At 38.5% G+C, this 26768-nt stretch overlaps 1 protein-coding gene across 1 annotated transcript in view; it reads right to left on the reverse strand.

Annotated features, from left to right (window-relative positions):
* Window positions 1-25241, reverse strand: part of ABAT (4-aminobutyrate aminotransferase) — a 36002-nt gene extending 10761 nt beyond the window's left edge. Inside the window, exons 1-7 of the mRNA XM_085303381.1 lie at window positions 25172-25241; window positions 11644-11741; window positions 10814-10843; window positions 9779-9896; window positions 3933-3982; window positions 1136-1216; window positions 512-604 (exon numbers count right to left, since the gene is read on the reverse strand). Coding sequence (XP_085159507.1) covers window positions 512-604; window positions 1136-1216; window positions 3933-3982; window positions 9779-9896; window positions 10814-10843; window positions 11644-11741; window positions 25172-25241 — 540 coding nt within the window. The remainder of the gene's footprint in view (window positions 1-511; window positions 605-1135; window positions 1217-3932; window positions 3983-9778; window positions 9897-10813; window positions 10844-11643; window positions 11742-25171) is intronic.
* Window positions 25242-26768: the final 1527 nt, after the last annotated feature.

The raw sequence follows: 26768 nt of genomic DNA on the forward strand, positions 1-26768 counted from the left end.
GGACGGACCTTCCAAATAGCTTTTTGCTCTGTATCCCATCAGCTATCGTTTAACTTAAAACTAAAACTACACCTTGGGAGTTGCCTCCTTGAGAGGCAGTTCTCTTTCTCTTGTAGGGTAGGAGTGAGCTGATGGAGAGCGGCCCTCCCCTCCTGCCCATCTGCGAACATTAACAAGACCAACACTTAGCGGAAGACAGGAAAAAGATCATACTGTGCACCACTGTGTCACCACTGGTGATCATATGGTGAATGGAAAGAGAGAAGCAGCAGCATTGCTATATGTATTTTGTTTCTTTTTTTTTTATTTCTACATTTATGTCAATAGAAATCAAAATCTTGGATGAAGAACTTTTAATAGAGATTTTATATGAGGTTGAAGCATAAATAAATGATATCATGACCACGAGAACTTCCATACCTTACCTTGTTGTATAGTAACACTTCTGATTATGAACAAATACTGATTTCTGCATACCAACAAATAAAAATCTTTTACAATTTCTACTCACTCTGTACCAGATAAATATTGCTTTAAAGGCATTTTCATTAGAGCAAGATCCACAGGACATGGTGATAATCTGTGACAGACCCTTAGGAGCCACCTATTAAAGAGAGAAAATTATTCCAAAATACTAAGCACAGCTGTAGCACAAGGTGAACATAATACTGATCAGTTTAACTTCATCAACCTAAATATAATGGGAGACCAACTGAGCTTAGAAAAAGAAAAATTGATTCAAACTGCAGCTGAGAGGGCTCACTCAGTTTCAGCCCCAAGGATGCCCAAACTTAAATCAGGACAAACAGAAGCCACTTACTACATTTCTTAGGAAAGCACAGCAAATAAAAATTAGAGAAAATATATTTTGTCATCAGGTCTTGAATCAGGAACGAAAGAGGCGGTATCTGTGCACAGCACTTGCCTCATCCTCCTTTCACATTCAGCTGTGAAGTCAGAGGAAAAAGGTTTGACTTCCTTACTTGCTGGTTGCACTCGGAGTGGGGAGGAAGGAAGGGGGGAGGCAGGTGGACTAATGGGGCAACTGATGTATAATGTTACCTGTCTATAAACACCCCTTCTGACTTCCCTAAACACAGAATATGGCAACTCATCACCGTTATCTTAAACTTACTGATAACAAAGATTCCTTCAGTCTTTCTGCAAAGTTCTCCGGAGGTAAAATCCCTAGGGCAGGTCTGTTGATAAATGTACTCTAAAAAGACATAGGAAAAAAAATTATTTTTAGTATCCCATGAAGAATATCACCATGTTGATATCAAGCCAGTTTCATGTAATTCTAATTACAAACACCAGGCCAAACATTTGCTGTCATGGCACAAGGAGTTTTAAAAACAGCAAAGATATTCATCTCTTTGAATACATTTTTCTGTCTGGTCCTTGATACTGTATTCTTGCAGAGCACCTTAGAAATTGTGCATGCAACGTACTAATGACATGTTTCCTCTTCAATATTGCTATTTTATTCCTTCATTCAATCTCCATCTCATTTCTCCTTATACACAGGAAATATACTGTAAGATCTTGATTACTTGCCTTTAGTTTGTGTATCTAAAACTAAATTCAATTAAGATAGCACCACTTTCTTCCTATTGAGCTTAAAATGAGACCATTTCAGAAAACTGTGGCTATAAACATTCTCCAGATACTATTAAGATAAGGGAGCTAGAGGAACAACACAGATAGACTGAAAGGATCAAGTCAACCTCTGAGAAAGATAACCTGCAGGCAAAGATCAGCAACACAGCACTGCAATAAAATAGATCTCTGTCAAAAAGCTTATGTACACCGGGAGGCTCTTTCCTTTCTAGACTGCTCTGGCACGTACAGTAGCGAGCAGAGAACGAATGAGATTGGAGAGGCTACCCGGCATGTCTTCAGTAAGCAGCAACGTGCATTTAATCAAACTCGGGAGCACTGACTGTGATGCATCGAGACACTGGTGAAGATTCTTTTCCGCTGTGTACTGCTTTTATGAAGCTTGCTGGTTTGTATTGGAAATGTCTCCAGTTAAGTGTTTCCTGTTCTAGTGCCTTCCATTTGCACTGTCAGTTTTCTCATTGCTTCAGCCTGAATTATAGGTACATTATTACTTTGCATTACAGCAGTAGCATCTCAATTTAATAATATTCTTTCCCTTCCTTTTCTCCTTTCCATTTCCCGATTTAGGTCTGACCTGGACCAGAAGTATTAATTTTGGAATAGTCTCCATGCTTCTAATGCAACCTCTCCAAACAGTGGATTTTCACAGCCTACAGGGAATCTATTGAACTCATGTATGACTCCCAGAACGGTTTTCTCCAAACCAGCCTGTTGGTCAGCAGAACTAAATCTGTGTCGCTGCCAGAGCCTTAGTAACCACAGCAGCGATTGCAGGAAGGCAGCCTGCCAGTACCTACGTGGAGTTATCGAGAAGATGGAGGCAGGCTCTTAGTGGCACGTGGTGGGAGGATGAGAAACAACAGACATAAATCTGAATGAGATATAAGGAATCAGCTGGATACAAGGAAATTTTTTTTTTCACCACGACAGTGAAGTTGCAGAACAGGTTGCTCAGAGAGGCTGTAYTAGATTTTATCCTGTAAAAGTCTGTTATTTCCAAAGCAATGTTTATTTCAATAGATTCAAGTTAAAAAAAATCTAAACAGACTAACACTAAGTATTATTTAGTACCTAGGAGAACTCTAAGTTAACTTTTTTTCTCAGTTTAGAAGGAAATTTTCATATAGAATTAGATATGAGAGCATAAATCTGTTGTAAATTTGATTATTGGCTTTCACAGTCAAGTGACAACATTTGCCATTAAGCAGAAAAATATATTTCTTCTTTCATTGTTAATGACTTACTCAGTACAGAGAAAAACAGAACACTGATATCAAGCTGCTATGGCCTCAAATGAATGGATGCATAATCTGTTTTTATTAATTGGCTATGAAAGGTTATATGGAGCATTAAAAACAAACTGAAGAAATAATCCTTACAAGAAAATGCTGATGCCATTGTTAACAACAAACAAACATTCACACCTCAGTGTGAATTACTTTAGAAAAAAAGAAAAGAAAGTTTAATACACTGGAGCTCTAACTCCAGATTTTCATTAAATCTCTGAGCATGTAGAGCCATGTACCATACACATAAGTTATTGTTAATGTTAGAGATTTAAGAAAGATGCCCAAGATGATTATAGAATCCAGAACTCTTGTCTGGCAGAAAAATGAAGCCTGAATTATAAGGCAACTTTATTTTAAAAGTTTCTGTAATTTAAACCAGGTTGTTTCCAATGATTGTTAGTACACTGTTACAGAAAATAGGCAGATACTTTATTTAAGCTTTCAAGAAGTTGTTACTTTGTTTTGAAATAATCATGTTGCTCTAGTCAAATTAATTTAATTTTCCAAGGCCACATGGGTGGATTAATTAGCACCATTAGTACTCARGCAGATGTGAAGCAGCCACTAAAACAAAACAACCCCCACCCTGTACCAAAATTTACAGCTTTCTGGATTTAAATCACTATTTTCATATTCTGGATATTACATTATCTCTCAAGGACTTGTGTTAAGATTCCAGCAAAACAAAGGCTTTGCTTTCAGACTCAAAAAATCTTCATTCAAGAACATAGCTAAAATAATTATTGGAAAAACTATGCTTGAAGGAAGCATGATTTAAAACTGGCTGCAAATATATAGTGTTTTTGTCACCCAAATGTTTACTTCTTGTAGATCTTCATTTTTTTTAATGTTTTATTAAGTACTACCAAGCTTTTTTCATCTTTTGAGAAATAAAGAAAGCAGATCCAACCATACTTCAAATTGATTCATTAAGCCATTTTATCAGTTTAAGAGAAAATAAAAAAGACAACCACAAGGAGGAAAAGGACTCTTGCAAATGTGTAGTTATAAATCACTTACCAAGTTCTGTGGCTGCTGTAGAAGCTTTAGCAGAGAAGGATGGTTATAACCTATTTAAAAAAGAAACATACGGAGTTTTTAGTTAGTCACAGATCTCCAAGAGGTCAAATTCAATTCTCATTTTTCAGCTGCTCAATGTCAGGCCAAGTTAGACAAAGAGATTTCAAAATTGCTGCCATTTCATAGCTGCTTTCTCTCCTAACATGAAACCCCCCTTGAGCTGTCATTTGTTACTTCTCTGTTGCCCTTCTCCTGTGGCTTTTTTTTTCTTTTTTAAAATCATTCTCCCTCTTTTATGTGACCCTAAAATGGTCTGATTCCTAATATCCAAGTACTTCATTTTTAATCCTGACAATCAATATCAGATCCATTTTCTCTAGGGTTTAGCCAAAGCACCTCCACTGAGAATGACAGAGGACTGAAACCAGCATAACAGGATCGGACTTTTCATTTCATAGCACTTGCCTGGCACAGGCATTATAAACACACGCTTTGGTATCTAGTGCAATTCTGAAATAGTAAATATCTATTGTCTCCCTCTGTGTCTCGTAAGCTCATTTCTCCTTATTGCTATTCCAGCGTCCGGCATTTGTCACTGATTGTACAGTCGATGATTATTTTCAAAGGAAAAATATCTGTAAACGCAGATGTTTTATAAAAAAGAAAAAACTCCCACAACTTTTTCTTAATCTGTTTYTATGTTTTCAGTACTTCCTTCTGAATGTTTAAACTATTACCATGAATTTCTCAAGCTGCTGAAAGCTAAGAAAGAGAAATTAGCAATAGTAAAAGACAGATAAGGCACTTAAGAATGAAAACATGCGTGCAAATCTAACCACAGGTAGCAACAGCATTCCTAGGTAGAAGCTGTAGCTTTTTTAATCATTAAAAATGAAACTGAGCTGCTGCTTTATTTATGATGTTTTATATTTTTGTTTTTATCTGTAGCTATCGGATTTGTCCTCTAAAAAGTCCGATGAGTTCTTAAAAGGAAAATATTAAATACAATGTTATGAGTTGTATCTGCTGACCCTCCCAGGAGGATCACATACAAAAACACATGTAAACTCTGGTAGACAACGACAAGGTCCTATCTTAATATTAAAGTATTTTACATGTGGCATCTCAAGTGGATTTCTAGACTCATGAATCAAAATTGGGAAGACAGTTGAAATAAAGAGTATACTGTGAAAAATGTGTAAATTTGGCTATGAAGATATTAGACCAAAATACACTTTCACAGCCATTGGGATTTATTTGTGATTATTCATTAGCTGTTGGAGAAGATCTTCAGGAGAGAGCATATTACCAGGAGATTTTGCTATTACCAAGGGATTACACGTATTAATTCAAATATAAAACCAACCAGATAGACCAGAGACTTTCTTACCTGCAAAAAGCACTGCCTACCCCCACTGCAAACCACTATGTCCTAACCCCAGTCAGCCACCAAATCTATTCAGATTTTATCACACTTGCAGGTTTGCTCTGAACATTAGCTCTGGCATTTTCAACTACATGCCAACATGTTCCAGCAACTTCAGCATTAGCAGAAGGCCATAGACATTTCCTGCATATGCTCCTCTCCCCAAAGGCAGCCAGTACAAGTGCACCACAGCGACGAGCAGTGCTGCTCTGCTCCTCGGCTCAGACTTGAGACAAGTGCTGGTTCTTGCTGAGTAGCTCCCTACAAAGTGAGCTACCCTCAATAACTCACTGGTAGAAAACACGAGTCACTGTTGCATCCTTTGCTTTAGAGAGATACAGCTGCAGTCTCTGGACCAGCCAGGCATGAATAAACCAGCTGTGGTAGCTGTTTCCAAGCACTGGAAGCAAAAACAGAAAAGGAGCTGCTGTGTATCAGCAAAGCCCAGACAAATGCTTTTGGTAAAGGGTRCGGTCAATGCTCTGGCTAATCGTCACTTTTGCTATTACTTAGCATCATTTCATCCGGGCCCAGCTGAGCCCTAGCCAGTTTGCGTATGTCAGCTTTCTCTCATTTGTCTGATAATGTTTCTTTCCCCCTCCACCCCCCAAACACAGAAAGAGAAGGAGATCTGTACGTCACTGCCGCAGACCAGCACACATCCCTGGCACGCGGAGGTACGCACAAAACACAGGCCCACAAAGAGGAATGTGGAGTCCTCGTTCCAGCACTAGGTGAGGGGAGAGTGCCCAGGTGTTGAACATCTCCTGGGAAATCCTCCCTTCTCAATCATGGATTGACACACCTAGGCTGTGCCTCACTGTAGAAATAATTCTGTCTGATAACTGATTACAGAAGGAGAGTCTATACAGAAGGAGATTGTGCATTATTCACTTCCTCTCATGTCCAGCTTATTTTTTCTTCTCGTCTCTAATTAGAGAAAGATGCAATGGTTTGTCCATTTCACCTAGAAACATTAAGATATTAAGGATGCTTCAAGGATAACGTGATCAAAGATACTTAATCTCTAGCTATCTACTCTTAATGAGGTAACTTGCTTATTTACAAGTAAACCAATGTATCCAATGTAAACCAACATATTCACCAATGGAACCCAGAAAATTTTATTTTAAGCATGATTTTTAATGTATGAAACACCAAAGCTAGAGACTAAGACCATCTTTTATATCTCCTTGTAGATATAGTTGGAGATCTCATCTTCCCTGCTATTCAAGAAGTCAGACTGTTCTAATTTTGTTACAAAAGCATGTCATGCCACTGAATTCCTCATTCTGGCTGAATGACAACCACCCTTCTTATCCTGTCTGAGTGATGGAGCATCAGGCTACTTGCTTAACAAATCAATTATAAATTCAATTTAAAGTATTTAGTTCAAAACAAGGAAAGTCTCCAGATCATTTTTTGCAAGTGTCATGCTGCAAAGAATCTGTCAAGATCATGAAGATAATGCAAGCAGTTATTTGGATACAGACAATTAAATCTGCATTGCATCTCTCTGTCAAGGGAAGAACTGTGGGTAGGTTAGAGGGAAAAACAAAGCTAGTGGTTTCTGTTGAGAGCACCTCTGAGAGTCTGTGTACTGGCTAAGAAGTCTCCAAATTAAGCCTTACAGGAGTTTGTCATATACAGCTATCATTGCCTAGGCAGCTTAACCTTTATCTGTGGTACTGCTTGTAAAAATGTGCAGTTCTGTTTGCAGTATAGTGTGAGGAATGCAGAGATTTTTGCATCTTCTCTTACGTAATGCAAATCCAAGGCTTTTACTACCGCTAACTTGTTGTCTTCYGTCTGTACAAGACACCTCATCTTCCCTTCTCTTCACTTCATGCCAAGTGGCTTGGTCCTCTTCCTAACGCTCCCTGTCCTGCTGGTATATCCTCATTACAGACCCCAGTAAAGTAACACAGAATCCTTAAAGCTTGACTCTTTGTGAAAGAGCAGGTCAGCATGTAGAAAGATGCTGAGGTGGTAGGTGGGTTTAAATCCATAAAACTAACAGTAGGAGGAACTATATGGTTAAATAACCATTATATAACTACTGTAAACAAGTCAAAAAGCTCTAGACTGAGATGGCAAGCAGACAGTAAATTGCTTCATTGCCAGGAGCAGTCCAGGGCACTGTAGCTGTAAGAATCCACCTCTCCAGCACATTCATATAAGAACTGACAGAGCTGGCTCTGAGAAGGGCACGGCTTCATCACTCTTGCTGTGTGCTGATGCGACAGGCAAGTACATGTCCTCCAGTCTCCTGAATGTCCCCATTTGCAATAGGAAAAAGGAAGCTGCTAAAATAATCACTAGAGAAAGCCCTAAGAACCCATTTGAACCCAGCATCAGGCTGAGGCCTGCACTGGCAAACTGCAGCTGTCCGAATCTCCCCAAACAAAAACAGACATTGCCAACACTGTAAAGCAGATTATTTCGCTTGGTATTCCAGGTAGTGTTCTAGTAAACATCTCAGACTCTCTCATTATACTCATTATCAGACTCCCTCATTATACTCCATCATTTGGCTCCACAGGGTTTTAAATTCTGCTAGGCAATTAGATACTGGTTAAAAGGAATATGCTACGATTCTCCAAAAACCATGAGATAAAAACTCTTAATTTTTGGTTCTCACTGAGAAAAGTCCAGAACATCTCTCTCTGCACAGGCACTTACTACCTCTCAACCTCTACTGAAAAACGAGTTCTAGAGTAGCAGATAATTATAAAAACTTGTGCAGTCCTGATGGATTCATAAAAAATCTCTTGCAAAGAGATAAGCACAGACGACCAACAACTTGACCTGAAAACATCAGTTCACCTAAAATTCTTCCCATGATTTTGTCCTGGTGTCCCAATCTAGAACCTAACTAGCAGCATCTGCAGCTTCAAGTAGTTAATCTTGTCATTCAGTTATTCTGTTCAACATAATTAAAAAAAAAAAAAGAGAGAGAGATTGTATGTACGGTTTCTCATCTAGGAACTGTAATACATGTTCTCTAGGGGAAAAACTTATCTTTGTAAAGACATTGCCATATACCAAAGAAGAACTAAATGGCTTTGCTGAGCATCAGTTACAGGTACTGAAATCTTTTATATCTGTGTCAGCATTTTCAATCAGCCAGAGAAAAGAAAACTTAGAAGCCCCTGCTACTACATAGCATGACTGGAATATGCATCTCAGGTGATACTGTTAATAGAACCTGATCCAGTTCTGGTCACATATGATATTATGTGCACCTCTAATAGTAATATAGACATGAACAGTCAGGTTTTTAGACAACTCTATCCAAATCAGACACTATTCCAAGAAATGAATTGATCTTATGGACTCATTAGAATTGATTGCAAGCTTAATTTAAATGATTAACCATCATTTAAATTAGAGGAGGATTAGCACACATTGTTCTCCTTTATCTTACCCTCATTTCCATATTAGGGCTAACAAAATTATTTCAGTGCAGCCTCTAAAAGAGAGAGTATCTAGCTATTTTGTTGACAAAAATAAGCTGCAAACGTTATAGAGTTCTGGGATGCTTTCATGTTTATTAAGGTGCTACAAGACAGCAAAAATATTAACTGTCTGCAAAGATGACAGGTAGTTGCAAATACCTGTCTGAAATCCTAGAAATTTGCAAATGACCCAAACATCCCTAAATTCTCTTTTTCAATAAAGGAGGCTTGTAGGGATGATTCTGAGTCATCACTGTTTCTATACATAGTACCATTTAAATTACCCAGTATTTCTGCTGCTTTTTATTCTACAGAAACATAGTTTTAAGAGGAACTACGGACCAGCAACAATCAAACTGAGCACCTCTGAAACCCATATTCCTTATAGTTGAGGCTTGCATCTCTGCTGGTTTCTTTTTCTTATTGAAATGCTTTTCAAAAGTCAGCTGAGTTTTCCAAGCACTGACAACTCCATCTTTTAGTCCCTCAGCCCAGCTGGCCTGCCACCTTTGCTTTAATTTAGCACCACAGTTAAGTGTTTGGTCTTATTTCATCCTGTTGGGGTCCACGTAGTCCATTTCTTTCTTCAGTTCTTTTCAGACAGAAGTAGTAACTAAAGTGCAAAAGGAGTACATGCCTTTAATGTAGAAAAAAAAGCTACACATTCTTACAGAATGAAGTATGCAAGTCCAAGGAAACACACACATGGAACTTGCATATTCAAATTAGTATTATAGTTCCTTCCAGGTACCACTATGTGCTTCAAGTGAGCTATAAGCATTGAATTTTAATCTACCTTCCCCAGCTGCTGAAAAATATCACTAGGTAATACACAGCAGTGATGTCAGCAAAACCTGACTGCAATGAGGTATATATTATGTCAGCTATTTTTCTGGTAGCAGCCAAGAGAAGAAAACAATACTTGAGAACAAAGCAAAAATATTGGTGCCTCTGTTTCCTACCTATTGGGATGGATGAAATCTGAGAGTAGAGATCCAGCATCCGATTGCCATCAACATCTACTAGGTAGTTCCCTCGGCTCTCTTCATAATTGCAAAAAAAGTGTACAGCTTCTGCATTCTTAAAGGAAAAAAAAAAGCACATAAATGAATATTTAAAGAAGTAGAATAGTACTTGCAGTGTGGAGGAAGGCCCAACTAATGGATATACAGCAAAATCTGATAAAAATATCTAATAATAAAGTATAAGAGACATATGTATTTTAGGGAATTCACTGGAGAACAGTTTTTATAAAGAGGGACTGTTAAGAATCTTTTAAGGGAAAAAAGAGGCAAAAAATGTACACTTCCAACACCTACCAGTTAAAAAAAAAGATATATGTATGTTTATATCTATATCTATATATATATATATATATATATGATTTTGAATAACATGTGACAATGAACGCGAGTTAAACACATTCAGTGGAAGTGAATTTAGTAAGTCTGCCAATCCCCTGTAAGTACATAGTTCCAGACCTCAGAATAGAATTCAGTCTTCTCTATACAATGAACTCAATGATGTTTACAATTATAAAAAAAATACACTCGTATCAGGTTGACAGGCTTTTTTTCATTATGGAGCTTGACACATAGTAGTTTGTGAAGAATGCAGGCATGCACTTTTTTCTACATATAATCAAGTACCTGCTTGAGGAATTGCTCTTCTTGGGAAGGCAACTACACAAGTTAAAATACACCTATGTTCTTACTGGCCACTTCATAACAATCCAAAATGACACACACAGTAGAACCCTGAAGTGATTGACCCTATCAAAATAATTCTGTAATTATTTAAAATAGACTATAAAAGATTTTATTCAAATGTACACGGACAGCATACAATATACTCATCATTCAAACCCAGATTCAAGTATTTTCTGCCTCTTTTTTATTTTTTTTAAATGAAATTAAATATACTAAACAGGATTTTGAAACAAAGTCTGAAATCACAGCAGTTACACCTCCCCAAACTTAGAGAACTTGTCAAATTACCTGAATTCCATTCAGTTGTTTCATTAATTCCTGTAGAAAAAGATCAAAGAGCCTTAGGTTTGTAATTATGATAAATACTGAAGAATATATGTTTATTCTATATGACCACATAAACTATGTGCAAAGTTGCAATCCTTTGTGCTTTCCAGAAAACTCTGTTTGCCACATGAGATTTCATGATATACCTTGCAAATATGACAGCCAAAAATTGTTAGATGAATGGATTGCATATACAGTTTAATTGTAAATCTTCAGAAAGGTAAAGCTCCCTCTTCTAAACTGATCAACTGAATCAAGAAAATAAGAGACAAAACAGAAGAGAAAGTAGAAGCCTGTGCAAGGGATGTTAGCACATTGGTTCTACAGAGATAGCAAGCGACTGGAGAGCTATCTTTTACTTGCAAGAGGTGGCATCAAGGAAGTTACCAAAGAACAATTTACTTTGATATTGACAGAAGTTTTAAGAGCCTTTGCTCTAAAGTTTGTTAGTTTTTCTCAGCTAATTTAACAGCTGTGGACTCTGCCAGAGAAAAATATTGTTCAGCAAATTGAAATGCTTGCTTCATTTCAAAACTAAAGCACTATTTCACATCATAAAAAAGATAAAATAAATAAATACTAAAAAAAAAAAGAAACTGAGACAGACGGACATTTTCCCCCCTTTCTAGTTATTCATTTTCAGAGTCTTGATAGAAGCGGACATAGACTGTCATGAAACACTGCTTATTCATGCTGGTATTAGATTTAAGGCTTGAAACAAAACTTGTTTTGTACTAAGTCACACACAGCTACAGAACAAAAATACAAGTCACTATATTTTGGAAACTTACCCTAGATCGTGGCCCAGGAACTTCTGTCTTCATTAGAGGTCCATCATAATCAAAGTCCACATCAATTTTAGCTGCAGCTTGACTGATACATCTGTGTCCTGTGGGAAGCAACAAAACTCCGAGTTACAGACTGTGTTTTCTGGGTTCTCCTCTCAGATTAAATAGCCATACTTCACCTGACTGCGAATGCTTGACAGATGAGACCAGCTACATTGTACTTTCTAAAGTGAACTAAATATATAATCTTAGGCAAGCTAATATCAGTGAGATAGATTTAAAAAAAAATGTTCAAGTGAAAAAATAACACAACTCTGGTGAAAAAGAGGCAAAACCTACCGTTAAAAACAGGAAGACTAAGAGCACATCTGTTTCCATCTCTGTTTTTGATTCTGTGCATTACACGTTGAGTAAGTCTTTGCCTTAAATTCCCCCATTTGTGAGCAGAGATGGTTCATTATCAGTGGTAACAGAAAAGCCTGATGAAGTTTGCAGGTAAAAAGCATTACAACATTCTGCAATAGCTAAAGGAATAGTGTTTGAGAAAAAAAGATTTTTGACTCAGAAAGGAAAATGGCTGTGTTTATACTAAATTTTAAAAATCTCACATGAATCTGGCAGCTTGCACTGCAGCTCTGAAAGCTGGGTCAAAAATAGTGACAGTTTTTATTCAGTCCTGTGACTGGGCTGCTGCTCTTTATTCACGTTTATAACAGAGAAATAATAAACTTGACATCAGTAATGAAACCAAAGGGCAGAGATCTCCCATGCTTCATCAGTAACGAGCTCTGCTCTCATTTTTGACATAACTGCTCCAAAATATAAAGTCTATCCACAGACCATAAGACACAGCAAGCAGCTTTATATGTCTTCACAAACATAGCAAGATTTAGTGAAGAGACTGACATGATGTCTGTGACGCTTAGCCAGCAAGGTATGAAAAGTGGGATTCATTTCACCTGACTGTAGCTTCTAAAAGTTACGTATCTATAAAGCTACACCCCAACCGTGTGTCAGTGTTTAATGACAAGGTCATGGCAACAAGCCCATTCTCTCAATATAAATTAAGGTGTCTTTGGAGGCCACAAAGGAGCATGTTGTACTGATAAGAAATGGATAGGGCACAAATAGCATTTTGCTTAAAGTAGTAGTGCTGGATCTGCAAAATAGAGAGAGAGATGCCAATCACAGCATAGTTACCTGTGCTAGCACATGCACATGACAGTCCACACTGACCAGCATCCAGCTCCGTCCTGGAAGGCCAGGCACAGAGTTATTGTACGACTATACTGCGGGAATGTATCTGACCTCTGCTAGCTCTAGCCGCCCTAAACACTTCAGTGGTAGAAAGAGGGAAAGTCTTTAGAGGATGCACTTTCAACAGACGAAAAGGAACGTGCTTTCAGTACAATGCCAGGCAAAATGGAAGTTGAGACTATGGTCCACCAGTGACATCAAGCAAACAAGATCAACAGGTGTGATTAAAGACCATTCCAGTTATGGCAAGCATAAATTCTTAGTATTTATATGTTCCATTAGGGGCATTACAAGATAATAGGAGAATTGTACATTTCCAAAAAGGGAAGCACTAAACTCAAGAGCTCTGTAAGGTGTCAGCAAGAGAATATGACTTGCTCTATACACTACAATGAAGTGTAGAACAAAACTAGCTTAACCAGCCTAACCATTCCATTTTGTCATGAAGCACCTGTGAACCCTTGCCCAGCATGATATCACAGACAAATTAATCTTAATATGCCTAGCTCCAAATTTAGGGGCATCATGCTTACACCAGATCAACACCTGAAAGATGAGGTCATAATTCGTTTTAGGCTGTGACAGGCATTTTTGTTATGTGCAACAGCCAAAATTAAGATCCTTAGCTCCCTTTATGACCAACAGAAAAGTTGAGCATCTTCAGATGCAATTTAAGTGTGACTAGTTTGCTGCTGAAAGTTAGGCAATACAAGCACTTGCCTGGGGGGTTTTAGCACAGCACAGTAGCACAGTTTGAAGTGACCATTCACCAATATCACGCTGAGCGCCCGTGCAGCACTGCCAAATACTAAAGTGATACCACACAACAGAATTCATCAATGCTCCAGAAAAGGAGGCAGATGGGAAGGCCGGCAAGCATCCAAGTACATGGAAAGCACCAGGGTGCAGCATTTCTAGTCAAAAATCCTAGACAGCACTAGCTCCGATTTCAGCACACACCAGCTCTGCTGAGGCCTAAACAACATTGGCTCTTTCCATCCATCCATCCATAATGACCTCTCACTTCCACAATGTAATTTCAGAGACTTACTAGAAACATTTTTTTGAAGCAATGGCCAAAGAAAACAAATACTTATCACAGAAAACAAGAGAAGTTCTCCTACGATACTTCTCAGCAGAGCAGCATTTTGAACACAGCTATTTGGCCAAAATTTCTAACAGTGATGAGAAGTATTGGCCTCAGTCTCCGAGTGCCTGATTTTTTCAGAAAGTGCCAAGTCTTTATCTGGAAATCACAGCCCTTTAAAAGTATCTCTAGCTAAGCACTTAAATTCACTGCTCAATTTGGGAAAGCTTGGTCTGCAAAGATTATTATTTTCCTCAGCTTTAATCTGAAGTGTTACATCTGAGATGCGTCACTGCCTCTCTGCAAGGCTATTAATAGGCTCTGCTAAAGTATTGCCACTTCATTTTTGTGCCATTCTGTTTATTGTTCATATAAATTGGGGACTGCATGACAACTGTTCCACTATTAACACAAAACAAAACACTACCAGATATAAAAACTCACCAAAAGCTCCATAATTCATGGCCAGTAAAGCTGCAGATTTAGTAGAGGCACGAATAAGTCTAGAGATTAAAAGGTGAAAGAGAGACCGAACTAACCCTTTTGTACCCCGCTCTTTTCCCCTGAGGGAGATCACAACTCCCACAACGCAGGCCCTAACTGCCTTCTCCAGCCCTCCAGTTTTCAATGGCAAACACTTCTGCTCCTCCTCAGTATCCAGAGCTCTTCATCTTCCTCCCTCAACCAGTACTGCTCTCTCTCTGCCCTATGGAAAGCATTACCATCTTCCTTTAAGCTAAAGGGCACTATAATCCCCCTCTTGATTCCGTTTGCTCCCGTCTGCGACCTCATCGCTGTAGCTATCTCCTAACTACTACAGACTCCAGCGCTGTCTTTTATTGCCTGCATTCAGCAAGCCATAAAAACGCTGGTGATTTTATATCAAGTCTACACTGTACAACAAATACTTCATTACATGGCCATTCACTTTTTATGGCAGTTTACTTTATGTGCTCTAGTACAGCTATACAAGATCCCCAAGGTCACATCTACCTGACAGAGTACAGCGCTGTGCAGACAACGCAGCCGAGGATCTGGAAGCGACTTAGCCACATTAATAACTTGTGCCTGAGAGGAAAGTTTGGCCTCTGGCAAAGCTTGCTAGATTGGGCTCAACACCTTGCACTTCTACTGCACCTTCTACTGAGGCTCCATTGCTTTTGGTTGCCAAGAGAGCTTGGACAGCACTGACCTGGGCACCTCCGCATCACGCTGCGCCATATGGTATAGACAGACAACAAGACATTCAGTTCTCTGCTCCTTTACCCTCTCCTCTCTCCCTCCCRCCAGGCTCTGGACACTACTGTGCGATAGAGCAGAAAGCACCCATGTAACACAAAGTCAGCAGCAACATAAAAGATATGGAAGAAATCCAAGCTTACTTAACATGCTTAACGGTACAGGCATTTATTTCAAGTCTTCTTCTGGACTACTTCAGGTCTTTAACCTACAATCAATTATTTCAGTTTTAATCTGCTTCAATATATACACATCTATTTTTTGTTGTATGTTATTTTATAAACCTTATTAAGTAATAGGTAATAAAAATCTAATGAGCTTTCAAAAAATAACACTGATAACCTTTCTGCTGATGTTCAGGGCAAATGTTTTTGGTTTTTGTGCTCTAAATATTCTGAATTACTTCATAACAAAGCAGTGCTGCCCAGTAACATGCCAAAAAGCAGAGGGGTGCAGAGGAAGTAGCTTCACAGTAACAGTACAACTGATTTACTGTAGTCTGATATGACCTCTGCTGATATTTTACATCATAGGTGTGGAAGCACATACACAGTCTTGCACTTTATGTTTTTGAACCACAACAGATGCAGCATGTATACAATGCACACACCCTGATCTCCTTAAAAAAAAAAAAAAAAAAAGGAAAAAAGAAAACAAAAAACCCACATTGCAATCCTGTTTCTCTCCAGTCATATCCCAACCGCTATTTCCCATAACAGACACAGTGAAATTCATGTTAGCTTTTAAATTTTATCAGATTTAAAGCTCTGTCACTATTTTTGATATGATGAGAAAAAAATAGATTTATTTAGCTCTGKTTTTTTTTTTGATGATTCATTTAAAAGAAACCATGTGCTCATATTATGCTATGCTCCCTTGTGGAGTTCTTTTCTCTGAGCAAAGGAAATTAATAGAAATATGTAATTCAGGATGTTTCTGTTTTAAGCGTGCAAGACTCTCCTCTTTGCAGTATGAGGGCCTCGCCACGGAGTTTTTAAGTCAGCACACACTACGTGTCTGAGCTGCTCAGAGAGGGACCTTAATTACTTGTTCTGCAAAGCTGCAGTTGTTTCCTTCTCCTCCAGAACTTCCTCCAACAAGATTTTTATGTCTAAGTAATTCTATAGTTCCTGAAAAATAGCAATGTCCTTAAAACAGGTTGACACAGCCGTAGACTGAAGACTAGTGAATTATGGCCCACCTTCACGGTCCTTCTTAACCCCTACCACATGCCTGCGCAGAGGCGCTGTGCCACTGTACTTCCCTTCCCATCTCCCAGGTTTGTTTGCCCGACTTTGATCAGCAGCTTATAAAAGCCAAAGGCACACTGCTGAAACCAAAAGAACATTTTTCAATATATGAAATGCTTTCCTAATTGGGCATTCCTATACTGCCATCAATATGTTTGGTCACCTAGGTGAAATTTAATCTGAGGAGCTCAATTCTGGGCAATATTTTTGAAATGGGAAAAGCTTAGGATTGGTTTTCTGCTGGAGAGAAAAGGGCCATCACCTTAAGAAAACTAAAAGTCAGAGCCATGAGTGATACGACTGCTCAAAGAGAAGCACACCTAATGCTCTAAGTGCTGCAGTCTGGCCCTTCTCATACACAATGATTTGGTCCCTCTCTATTCTTCTTATCTGAGTTCTCATAAAAATACACTTGTTTGGATAGTAATTAAAGATTTCCTGTTCCATTGACAGTCAAATCATACCTGCAAACATCTAAGATGCCTGACCACGAGGCTGTAACACTATTGGACCAAACCAGATGAAAGTTTCCTGACTGCCAACTGTGAAGCATGGACAATGTTTCCCTTCTTCTTCTTCCTTAAATGGCAACCTGTGAAATATTTTAACAGGTGAGGATTCTAAAATAAATCTTAAATATCTGTTTTTTTTTTCTGAGAAAATTCTACTGTGGACATTGCAAAAGGAGCAGTTTCTCATATGAAAACACACACGTTCATAGAGCCACACAATAGGGAACTTATCTGGAGAATATTTTACTGCTCTCCTAGCTTTTTTATTTAACAGCACAAGTCAAAGAAGAGGTTGCTTCCATCAGCCACCAGACTTTGTAATAAAAAAGGATAAATAAATAAGAAAACAAGATCAATACTGGACAGCCACCTTCTTTGGAGAAGAAACTCTGGAACTCAGGCGTGACTAAAGCCTGCATTTTACTAAAGAAATGCATTGTGCATTATTAAAGAATGCAGGAACACCCTCTCAATGCAACAGCTAAGGACTGGGTGTGGGTTAAGGATCCATTTCAAGAACACTTGCATCATAAGAACAACAGTCTATCAGTAACATGTATGCACATTCACATCCACCTACATTCTCCCTCTGACTGGAGGAGTTTAGAACAGAATACTTTTGAGAATTTTACAGAAGGAATCCTGGAGGCAACGGAGGGGGGAAGAGATCAACCTCGCAGAAATGCTCAGCAGAACAGCACAGACCACCAGCAGTAAAGCTGCCATCATCATCATCATGTTACTGCTTATGCAAAAGCCGCTTTGCACTAGATACTTGCTAAGGGCACATATGAGTGATTTAAAAACAAAGAGAACTTTGCTGTGTAGTGCTGCATCAATTCACAGAGGCACAGCTCATATATATCTGAATAGACAGGTTTCATACACGGCAAAGACTGGTCAAGTGAAACTAAAACATGCAAATGTTCTTAGAAGAAAAGAGTTGCTTTAAAGATCATTTTTAATCAAAATGGTAATGCTGGTCAATTTGTGAGACAGATTAATCTTTTAAATAACAGTTTCAGGAACAGCTTATCCAAACCACAAGCATCTTCAATAAGTCAGTGACCCAGAACCATCTAAAAAATAAGCAATGTAAATGACAGGTTCCCCCTCACTTGCTTGTTATCTTCTAAAGCAAGCTACATTTCATTATTCCCTGCAGAAAATGATTTCTAGGCTGATTCACTGATGCAAATTTAATTTTTTACTTGTTTTCAAAAGCCTACACAGTATTTTATTGCATTAATATTAGTATAATGGCAGCTTTACTGATTTATTGGTTCTGGTATTTCCCAAAGAGTTGTTCTATCTCTTAGCTCAGGAAAATGCTATCGTTTGAATTTACCTTTTACCCTCTCTGAAACTGCTTGTCATAAGCAAAATGAAAATGGCCTGTGTTACCACATCAAAGGATCTTGAGAGACAATATTTTCTTTGCCCTAGGTGGAAGATAAAAGACAACTGACTAGGGAAAAAATACTCATAAAACAAAACCTCAACATACTAACAAAGCCTTTGATAGTCAGAAGTTAAAAATTAAAGTGTAGTTATTTTTTTCTCTTTCTTTTTTTCTTTTTTTTCCTTYTCCCTTTGAAGAAGTATAACATAAATGATGGGCACAACTCACACAATTTCTAGCAATATCAGACCTTGCTAAAAAAAACCCCAAACCCAAAGAACCCAAACTTCAAGAACACAAAACTAGGCCCTCTTTCTTTTCTATTTTTCTGTTTTCCTTTCCTGTCACATTTTTATTCTTTTCTTCTTCTCCAACTCTCATTCAAGTAAGTTTGGACTCTAGATAGAAATACAATAAGGTTAGTCCCTGTGAAGAGCTCCGTTGCTGGTTYGACATGTATTGGCACACGCAACTGGTGCAAGTCATCGGCAAACACACAAGTAAAGACCTCTTCCCATCTAGGAGCACCTTGACCAATAGAAAACATTCTCTTACTGCTACATGGCTCAATCCTACATCAAAGTTCAGAGACCTGAAAGTGTGGTCCTCTGGGGAATTAACAGCATTGTCTTTGTAATAAAAGATCTAGAATACAAAAAATGCCACAAGGGTCTGGTGAGAGCCTTATTTCCTCAAATGGAAAGTACTTAACAGCTGAAACTCTCTAACAAATCTTCACAGTTTGTATATTTATTATGACTGTCAGTGACGGACTGACAGCTCATTGACATAACAACTGCTCACTGCTGATACTGATGTATTTATACTCATCTAGCTCACTCTGACCAGATAGCTTGGTAGCTTTATTTTAAACTCTTTCAAGAGAAAAATTGAAATCTCAAAATATATATACAAATATTATCAGCCTAAATATTTTCACAGACATTTTAAAAATCAATATAGTATTAATATTCTTACATTCATATGACACTATGACTTGTATGAAAATCAGTACAAAGACATTTAACTAAAGTTAAACTCTTGAGACAATGGATCAAGTCAATCCACTGACTTCCTGTTGATGTCTATGATCAAATTGCAATGGAAAAAGGGTTTCCCATGTTGTATTAGCTTAGCGTTAGAACAGGATCAGGTGATGCAATTCCAGCTCTCATCTTTAAAGTGTGAAAAGGTAATGGCCTACAGCAGGATGTCATTCTCTGAAAAAGCATTAGGAAAGATTTTATATTATATTTAGCTAATACAACTGAGAAYGGCACCCTCTTTTCCCTGGTAGACAAGGTTGTCTTGTGCCATCAAATCCAAAGTTAGAAAACAAATGCATGTACCTAATGACCCTAATTATGGGTCACACTGGATGAACAGCTAGCAGAGAAGCCATCTCCTTTCTACCCATCTTATCTAAAGGAGACAGTACTTAAATTACAGTTAAATTCTACTTGTTTGCTGCAGACTTTTCAAAGCTCTATGCAACATGCATGATCTTTCTAAACACTTAAGTAATGTTAGCAAATTGGTGCTTCCTCCTGCTTCATGTAACAGGATGCCATCATTTCCTCGTAGAGAGAAAAAGTAGATTTTCCAACTTATGTTTTCTAAGCTACTCTTATCACTCATCAGATATCTCACTCAGCCATTTTTAAATGAATTTCCACATTGGTATAGCAACACAGCTAACATAAGTGTACCCTTTAAACATTTTGCCATATTAGTAGTCACAGAAAGTGCTGTTGTTGGTGGGTCTGTGGCAAGTAGTGATCTATGCCAACAAGAGCTAGGTTCAGTACAGGCCTRGAAAGAAAGTGCTTAAACCCTCAATAAGTTTGATAAAAAATAACATTCGTATGAAGAAAGTTCCTGACTATAAAACTGGATATTAGCTAGAAGAAGTTCCAATGGAGGCAGTGAAATTAGATCAGTGTAATCAARAGCATAAAAGAGGAGAAAGGAAGGGCACATTGGATCTCTCAAACTGATAAGATCCTGTCCCACATGCCATAGCATTGCTACCTGTGCAAGTGCAGAAAGGTGGTCTCCTGCGCATTTCTAGAGCTTCASACACACACCTCTACTCCCGGCAGTCTCTTCAACAAACTTCTAGACAGAAGTTTAGGAGTGTGGAGGCTCCGACAGCCAAAAGGGAGGACTGTGATTTTCCCCAAATCTGCTTTTAGATGCTGCAAGTAGAATCTGTTACTAACAGATCTTGACARGGAATGGCAAAAGGCCAGGCTAACTAGAGTTGTTTGGAAAGTGAACATTGCTATTGCATAATATTGTGAAAACTGAGATTGCTATTTACAGAGTACTTATAGTATAAGCTTAGAAGCTGTTCCACATGAGATTGTCCGTATTGCAGTACTCTACACACATACTGGAGATTTTAGGGGAACAGGGTTCCCCCATGAGCAAGAAAAAAATTGATACCAAACAGTCGGTACGTAAGTGGAAGCTCCCATAAGAAAGAGTAAGACACAGTTCCCCCCTCAACCTCAACACAGCTCCAAAGCAACTCTTCAGCAGAGTTACGGGAACATAAGACTGCTGGTGTTCGTGTAGATTCCCTGATGTTTGAGGGGCAGAAGGGAGGCAAACATTTATACCCATGTCACGTAGGGCTCTGACTTTCACTCTCAGCGTGCTCTAAGTTCACTGATGATAACAATCCCTAATCGCCCGTGGGAGTGACGAAGTCAGCCATAACGTCTTTCCTAATTCTCAGTACAGCAGACTAGAGTAACAACTACAAAAGTGCATCGAGACATCTCTGTGGATGATCAGCTACAAGGAATGCCTAGGTGGGAAAATACCCATTATAACAACCATCCTTTATGTGATAGAAAGAACAAGAAAATTAGATGGGAAACTCAAAGGCATTAGATTCACTCAAGGAGCTGAGAACTGTAGTCTAATCTCAAACTTGGAGCTCAGCCTCAGGGCYAGTAGGCTTCTGACACAGGTCTTCAGAGGAACACTTCTGCAGGCAGACTGAAAGGGAAAGGCTTCTTGAGAAAGGGTGAGAGGGACTGTCTCCTCCAGAATAACCAATGGTCCAGTTCCCAAGGCATCAGCTGAAGCTGACTTCAAGTCTTTGATCTCTACAATTCAGAGAAAGGAGCTGAATCTTGCTTCTCCCACATCTCCCTCATGTATCCACATCATTTGTCTCTATTAAAGCAAAGAGGATTACCTAAGAGGAGAATAAGTCTCACATGATGCAGAGTGAGAGCTCAGGTCACTCTGTCTTTTGTCCTAATTTTCTTGGCAAGGATTAATACTACACACAAAAGTAGGAGTGAGAGTGTGCAATTTTCATGGCTTTCCAACTTCTTTCAGATATTCGTGAGGACAAGTGAATAATTAATATGAATACAAAAGCACAGGGAATCTGGAAGAGAACAACTGGACCTAAGAGGAATGACTATAATGTTATTTAGACCAGTTCAGACAAGAGTACAAGAACCCGGCAGAAGTAACAGTTTTCAAATATGTAAAAGACTGCTATTAAAAAAAAAAAGAAGAAAAAAAGAAAAAAAAAAAGAAAAAAAAACAATGTCCAGGTCCGTGGAGGGTAGGACAAATAGTAAGGACTTGATTTTTCTCCCCCTGTTTGAAACGTCCATTAAGCATTAGAAAAAAGCTTTAATGGTAAAATCAGTTCAGCAATAGAACAGATCACCTGCAGAGGCTGTAGAATCTGTTCTACTGGAGGCCATTACAAACAAGCCAGCATCTTAGAAGGGTATGTGCATGCAATAGCATGAATTAATGCTACCTAAATGCAGAAGACAGACCTTTTGGCATTCTTTCCAGCTCAAGATTCAAAAATGAATTCAAGCCCTTAGGGTAATCAACAGGAAAGTGAACCCAGATCTCCAGAGTCTAACTTGTGCTACCTCTACCTTYGAAGTGTGAAAATGGAATAGCTGTGGTGACACAACTGATAAAATCAGTTAGGACAAAGCAGAATAAATATTTAGATTTAGAACTATCAACTGTGATCAATTTGCAGCACACTGTACTGATAATAGCAATAGAACCGTGCTTGCAGAACTCAATTCAAATAAAAAGCAATACCCAGATTTGACATTATTTCTCTAACATCAGCAAGCTCTCAGAGATTTGCCTTCACATTACCATACTCAGAGCACTAAGCAAGATTCTGTATATTTGATATAAAGCCAATCAGGTTGGCTACTCAGTCTATTGTTGTCCTTCTGCAGTTGCTCAAATTCTAGTTAACTATATCTTTGAGGCTAAACTATCAAGCTAATCAAATAAAGAAAAGAAACAGATTAAGGCTTATTGCAAGATAAAAGATTTCACATTTTTGGGGAAAGATTTAACTTGCATTTTACATTGATATGTTTTGCTTAGCTTTTGCATTTTAATCAACTTGAATGGTAAAAAAAGATTTCAATTTTCCTTTTCTAGTTAGCTTATCGTAGACTAACACTGTATTTGGAATAAAAACAGCACAAGTAATGGTCAGGTGAAAAAGACTCTCCAGCTCACATTCCTTAAAAGTTCTAAGGACTTGAAATCCATCTTAATTAAACACCATCCCACACATACTACCAAAGAAAAGTTCCTAGAAATATTTTGATTAATATCAAGTTTTGTTACATTTGTTCCCATATATTTTACAATAGTGAGTGTAGGTCTAGCTGTCTGCTACAGTGAATGTGAATTTACCAACATCCTTCCTTTTCACATGCGATCCTTGGTCACAAACCAATTTATTTCATGCCCAGGGCCAGTACAATGCGAACTCCCAAACACTTGCTTTGAAAACCAGAAAAAGAATGAAGAATCTATTTCTGCGAACAAACCTATCATCAATTCAAGCTGCACGGAATTACTGCACTTAATACACACACAGCTGAAGCATGACAGCCCACAGATATAGAGACTTCTCTCACAAAACAATCTATTCTTCCCACCCCCAATTCTCCTTAGCAAATCCTGTAATTTTGATATCTGAACATCAGCTGACAAACAGTACTGTGGAAGTTTTGTGAGAGTAAGGTATCAGTCTATTTTTTAGTCTGCACAGCTCTGAGTTTGAGTGCTCAGAATACACCTTTGTGGTGTGCATTCCAGGGAAGAAAATTCCAAGATGTTCCTCTCAGCATTTCCCTAAAAACGAGCAGACTGGTGACACTGCAATCTCGGCTGCGACTCATCAGGAAAATAACTGAAGCTCAAATCTTTGCTACAAGTGTCAAAAATTCTGCTGCCTGTTCAGTCAGATGAGAACTTTGCAGGCTAAAAAACTGCCAGGAGACAATTCCTGCTAGAGATGGATTACCACTTCCTCTAATCTCTGCAGACATGCACACAAAGCAGTCAGCCCCAAGGGTCACAGGTCTGCTTTATAACCTGTAATCAGAGCCCTCTATTCTCTTCTTCAATATTTTAGCAGGCTTTCCCACTTACAAATTCCTGGATGCAAGGATGGATTAATGGAGCCTCAACTCGCCTTCATTTGAAGATTTACACCTCTTCATTATAATGGTGAGGGAAAAAAAGGGCAAGTTAGTGTATTTGCCTTTCACTCCAGTCATCTCAATCATCTTTCACAACTTTAGTATATTGGTCTTTCTGGTTGAGAAGCAGCACAGAAGTGTTCAAGACACTGGGAAGGACAGGGAACATACAAGTGGTACTGAGAGGACTGATTAGTTCAAAGGACTGGCAGCTAATAAAGGCCTGGTTGCCGCATGCACTTTCCATTGTCCACTACTGAGCACCTGATCGCTGCACTTCCACAGCTCAGGCAGTCAGTGCATCACCACCAGAAACAGAACTGCATCCTGCATTGAAACATTGACCTAATACTTTTCCAATAGCTACAAGACTAGATTTTGTGTACTTCGGCCTAAAAGGTCAGCTGCTTATCAAAGTACATTATTTAAAAGGAAACCAATGATATTTAAGTTTCTGAGCAAGTAGCAGTGTTCTTTGTTTGTCTGGCAGTGGCAGGAAGAGCACAGTGGCAGAGAGAAGAATGGCTAGCATAAAACAGGTGTTAGATCTTAAGTTTTACATTGCTTTGGGGGGAAAAAGTGCTATAAATTTACATGTTTAGAGCACAAGCAAAAAATTTTAGTATCTGTTTCATAGAGACTGCAGGTTTGGTTTAATATATACACACACATACAGGCAAAATTACAAGCCCGGGTCAAGCGAGAACTTGTCATTATACACTCGAGAGAAGGTAGCTTGACATTCTGTCATATTTTATTTTTATTTCAAACTAGAGCAAACTACAGGCAGAAATAGACACCTGCAGTAAGGACCACCTCTTCCAGTGTGTTATGTAAAACTTCTCAGGATCTCCTAATGGAGATGGGCAGGGTCACACTACACAGCACAAAGAATAATAAGGCTGATTTTGATGGATAATGTTTTCATCTCAACACCATGTAGCATCCGAAAATAGCCACGTAAAAGCAAAGTTCCAAGGGCTGAAGAGCTTTGTTTCATTTAGAACACTTATAGCATAAATTAGTTCCTAAATGAGGACTTCTATGGTTTGTAGAGTTAAAGACATAACAAAAAAAAAAAAAAAAAAAAAAAAAAAAAAGAAGAAGAAGAAGAAGAAATTCTTCCTTCTGGCCAGTTTTGGGCTATCAATGCCTCACTACCCAAGATACGGAACCCAGTAGTCTTCAAAATTTGAAAGTCTCAGGGCTACCAGGCAAAACTGAGCAATAATCACACTGAAATCTTCTTCATTAGCACAAAATTGAACACTTACCAACTGCAAACAGTCTGGAGTTTTGCTGCAGACAACAGGTCAGCTGCCGACTAAGCAACATTGATGCCATTTTCTCTTTTCTTTACTCAAAAATATCGAATCTTCAGAGCTTTATTTCCAGCTGATGTTCTGAAAAAAAAAAAACAAAAAAAAAAGAAAACATTTATGTGCCTATGGATGCAGCTACTATTACTATGCCATTGATTCCAATTTCCCTTCTCACTAATTCAAATCCAAAGAAACTGCAAAGATGGTCTGATGGATTACTGCTGATGTTCAAAGAAGTCTCAGGATTAAGATATGACCCTGAAGCTAAGTCCTGTCGAGGTGAGTAACTTTATGTAAAATCTGTTTCTCTCAGTTTTAGTGAGGTCAAGAGGTAAAGATCATCTTCCATTTCCCCTTGCTTTTCTGCTTTGTTCTGTGTGTTAGAGTAACTGCAGTAAACATTTTAAAAAACATTTCCAGCTGGTTTCTCGCATCAATGTGCCCTTTAGGTTCAAACAATTTATGAGAAAAATCGCATCCRAGGTAAAAGAACTGCGGGCTAAATAAGAGGAAACAGAAGCCCTACGCCCCCTCCCCCCCRACTTAACATTTTCTACCAAGTAACCCACAACTCTATGAATTRAGACTGAAAGAGCTGAGACTGTTTAGCCTGAAGAAGAGATGGCTAGATGGGGTGGGGAATCTAATTAATACATTTAAATACCTAACAGGAAAAGTAAAGAAGATGAAACCTGACTCTTTCCAGTGGTATCCAATGACAGGACAAGAGGCAAGGGGCACAAATGGAAATATAAGAAATTCTGTTTAAACATAACCAAAAGCTTTTTTACTGCGTGGGTGATCGACCACCGGGCGAAGTGGCCTAGAGAGGATGTAGAATCTCCATCCTTGGGTATATTCAAAACCCAACTGGACACAGTCCTAGGCCACCTGCTCCGTTGGAAGAGGGGGGTTGGACGAGCCTAACCTGTCTCCAGAGGTACCTTCCAATACCAGCCATTCTGTGATTCTATGATTCTGTCTCAGCCAATTAAATCTACAAGACCTCGTACAGTTCAGGATCATGAATGATAGATAATACGACTCTTTTTTGTTCTGGATCACCTGCACAGAAAGCCTGGCTGGAAGTCATGCACAGATAGAACAGGTCATTGAAATATAGAGCATGCAGGTTAAAATTCAAACCTCATCCTTAAAACTCTGGTATCCTCTCTCTACTTAGGCCACTAGAGGTTCTGTTTGTCTACATATACACTAAGCTGGCATTTTTCTCCTCATTTGATTTTCCCTCCCCCAGAGGGTATAGGCTATTCATTAATAGCAGATGGCAGCTTGCAGTTCAAATGAAACATCACTATTACCTATAAACCTTCTGGTGGACAACTGTATCATAAATATGCTCTGAGAATATAGCTGCTCTTCCACCATAAGAAGATCATTTACTGCTTACATCATTCTTATTCCATCAATAAAGTATGAAAATAGATGTTAATGACTAGATGCTAGGAAGAAGTTGATCTGCTGCTGCCACAATAGGAAGTATTTCTTACCCAACATTAATAGTTCAGGTGCTCAATTTCTGTATTAT

This window comes from Rhea americana, unplaced genomic scaffold (genome assembly GCF_003343005.1).
Source record: "Rhea americana isolate MKP2758 unplaced genomic scaffold, rheAme1 scaffold_10, whole genome shotgun sequence".
NCBI classification, from domain to species: Eukaryota; Metazoa; Chordata; class Aves; order Rheiformes; family Rheidae; genus Rhea; species Rhea americana.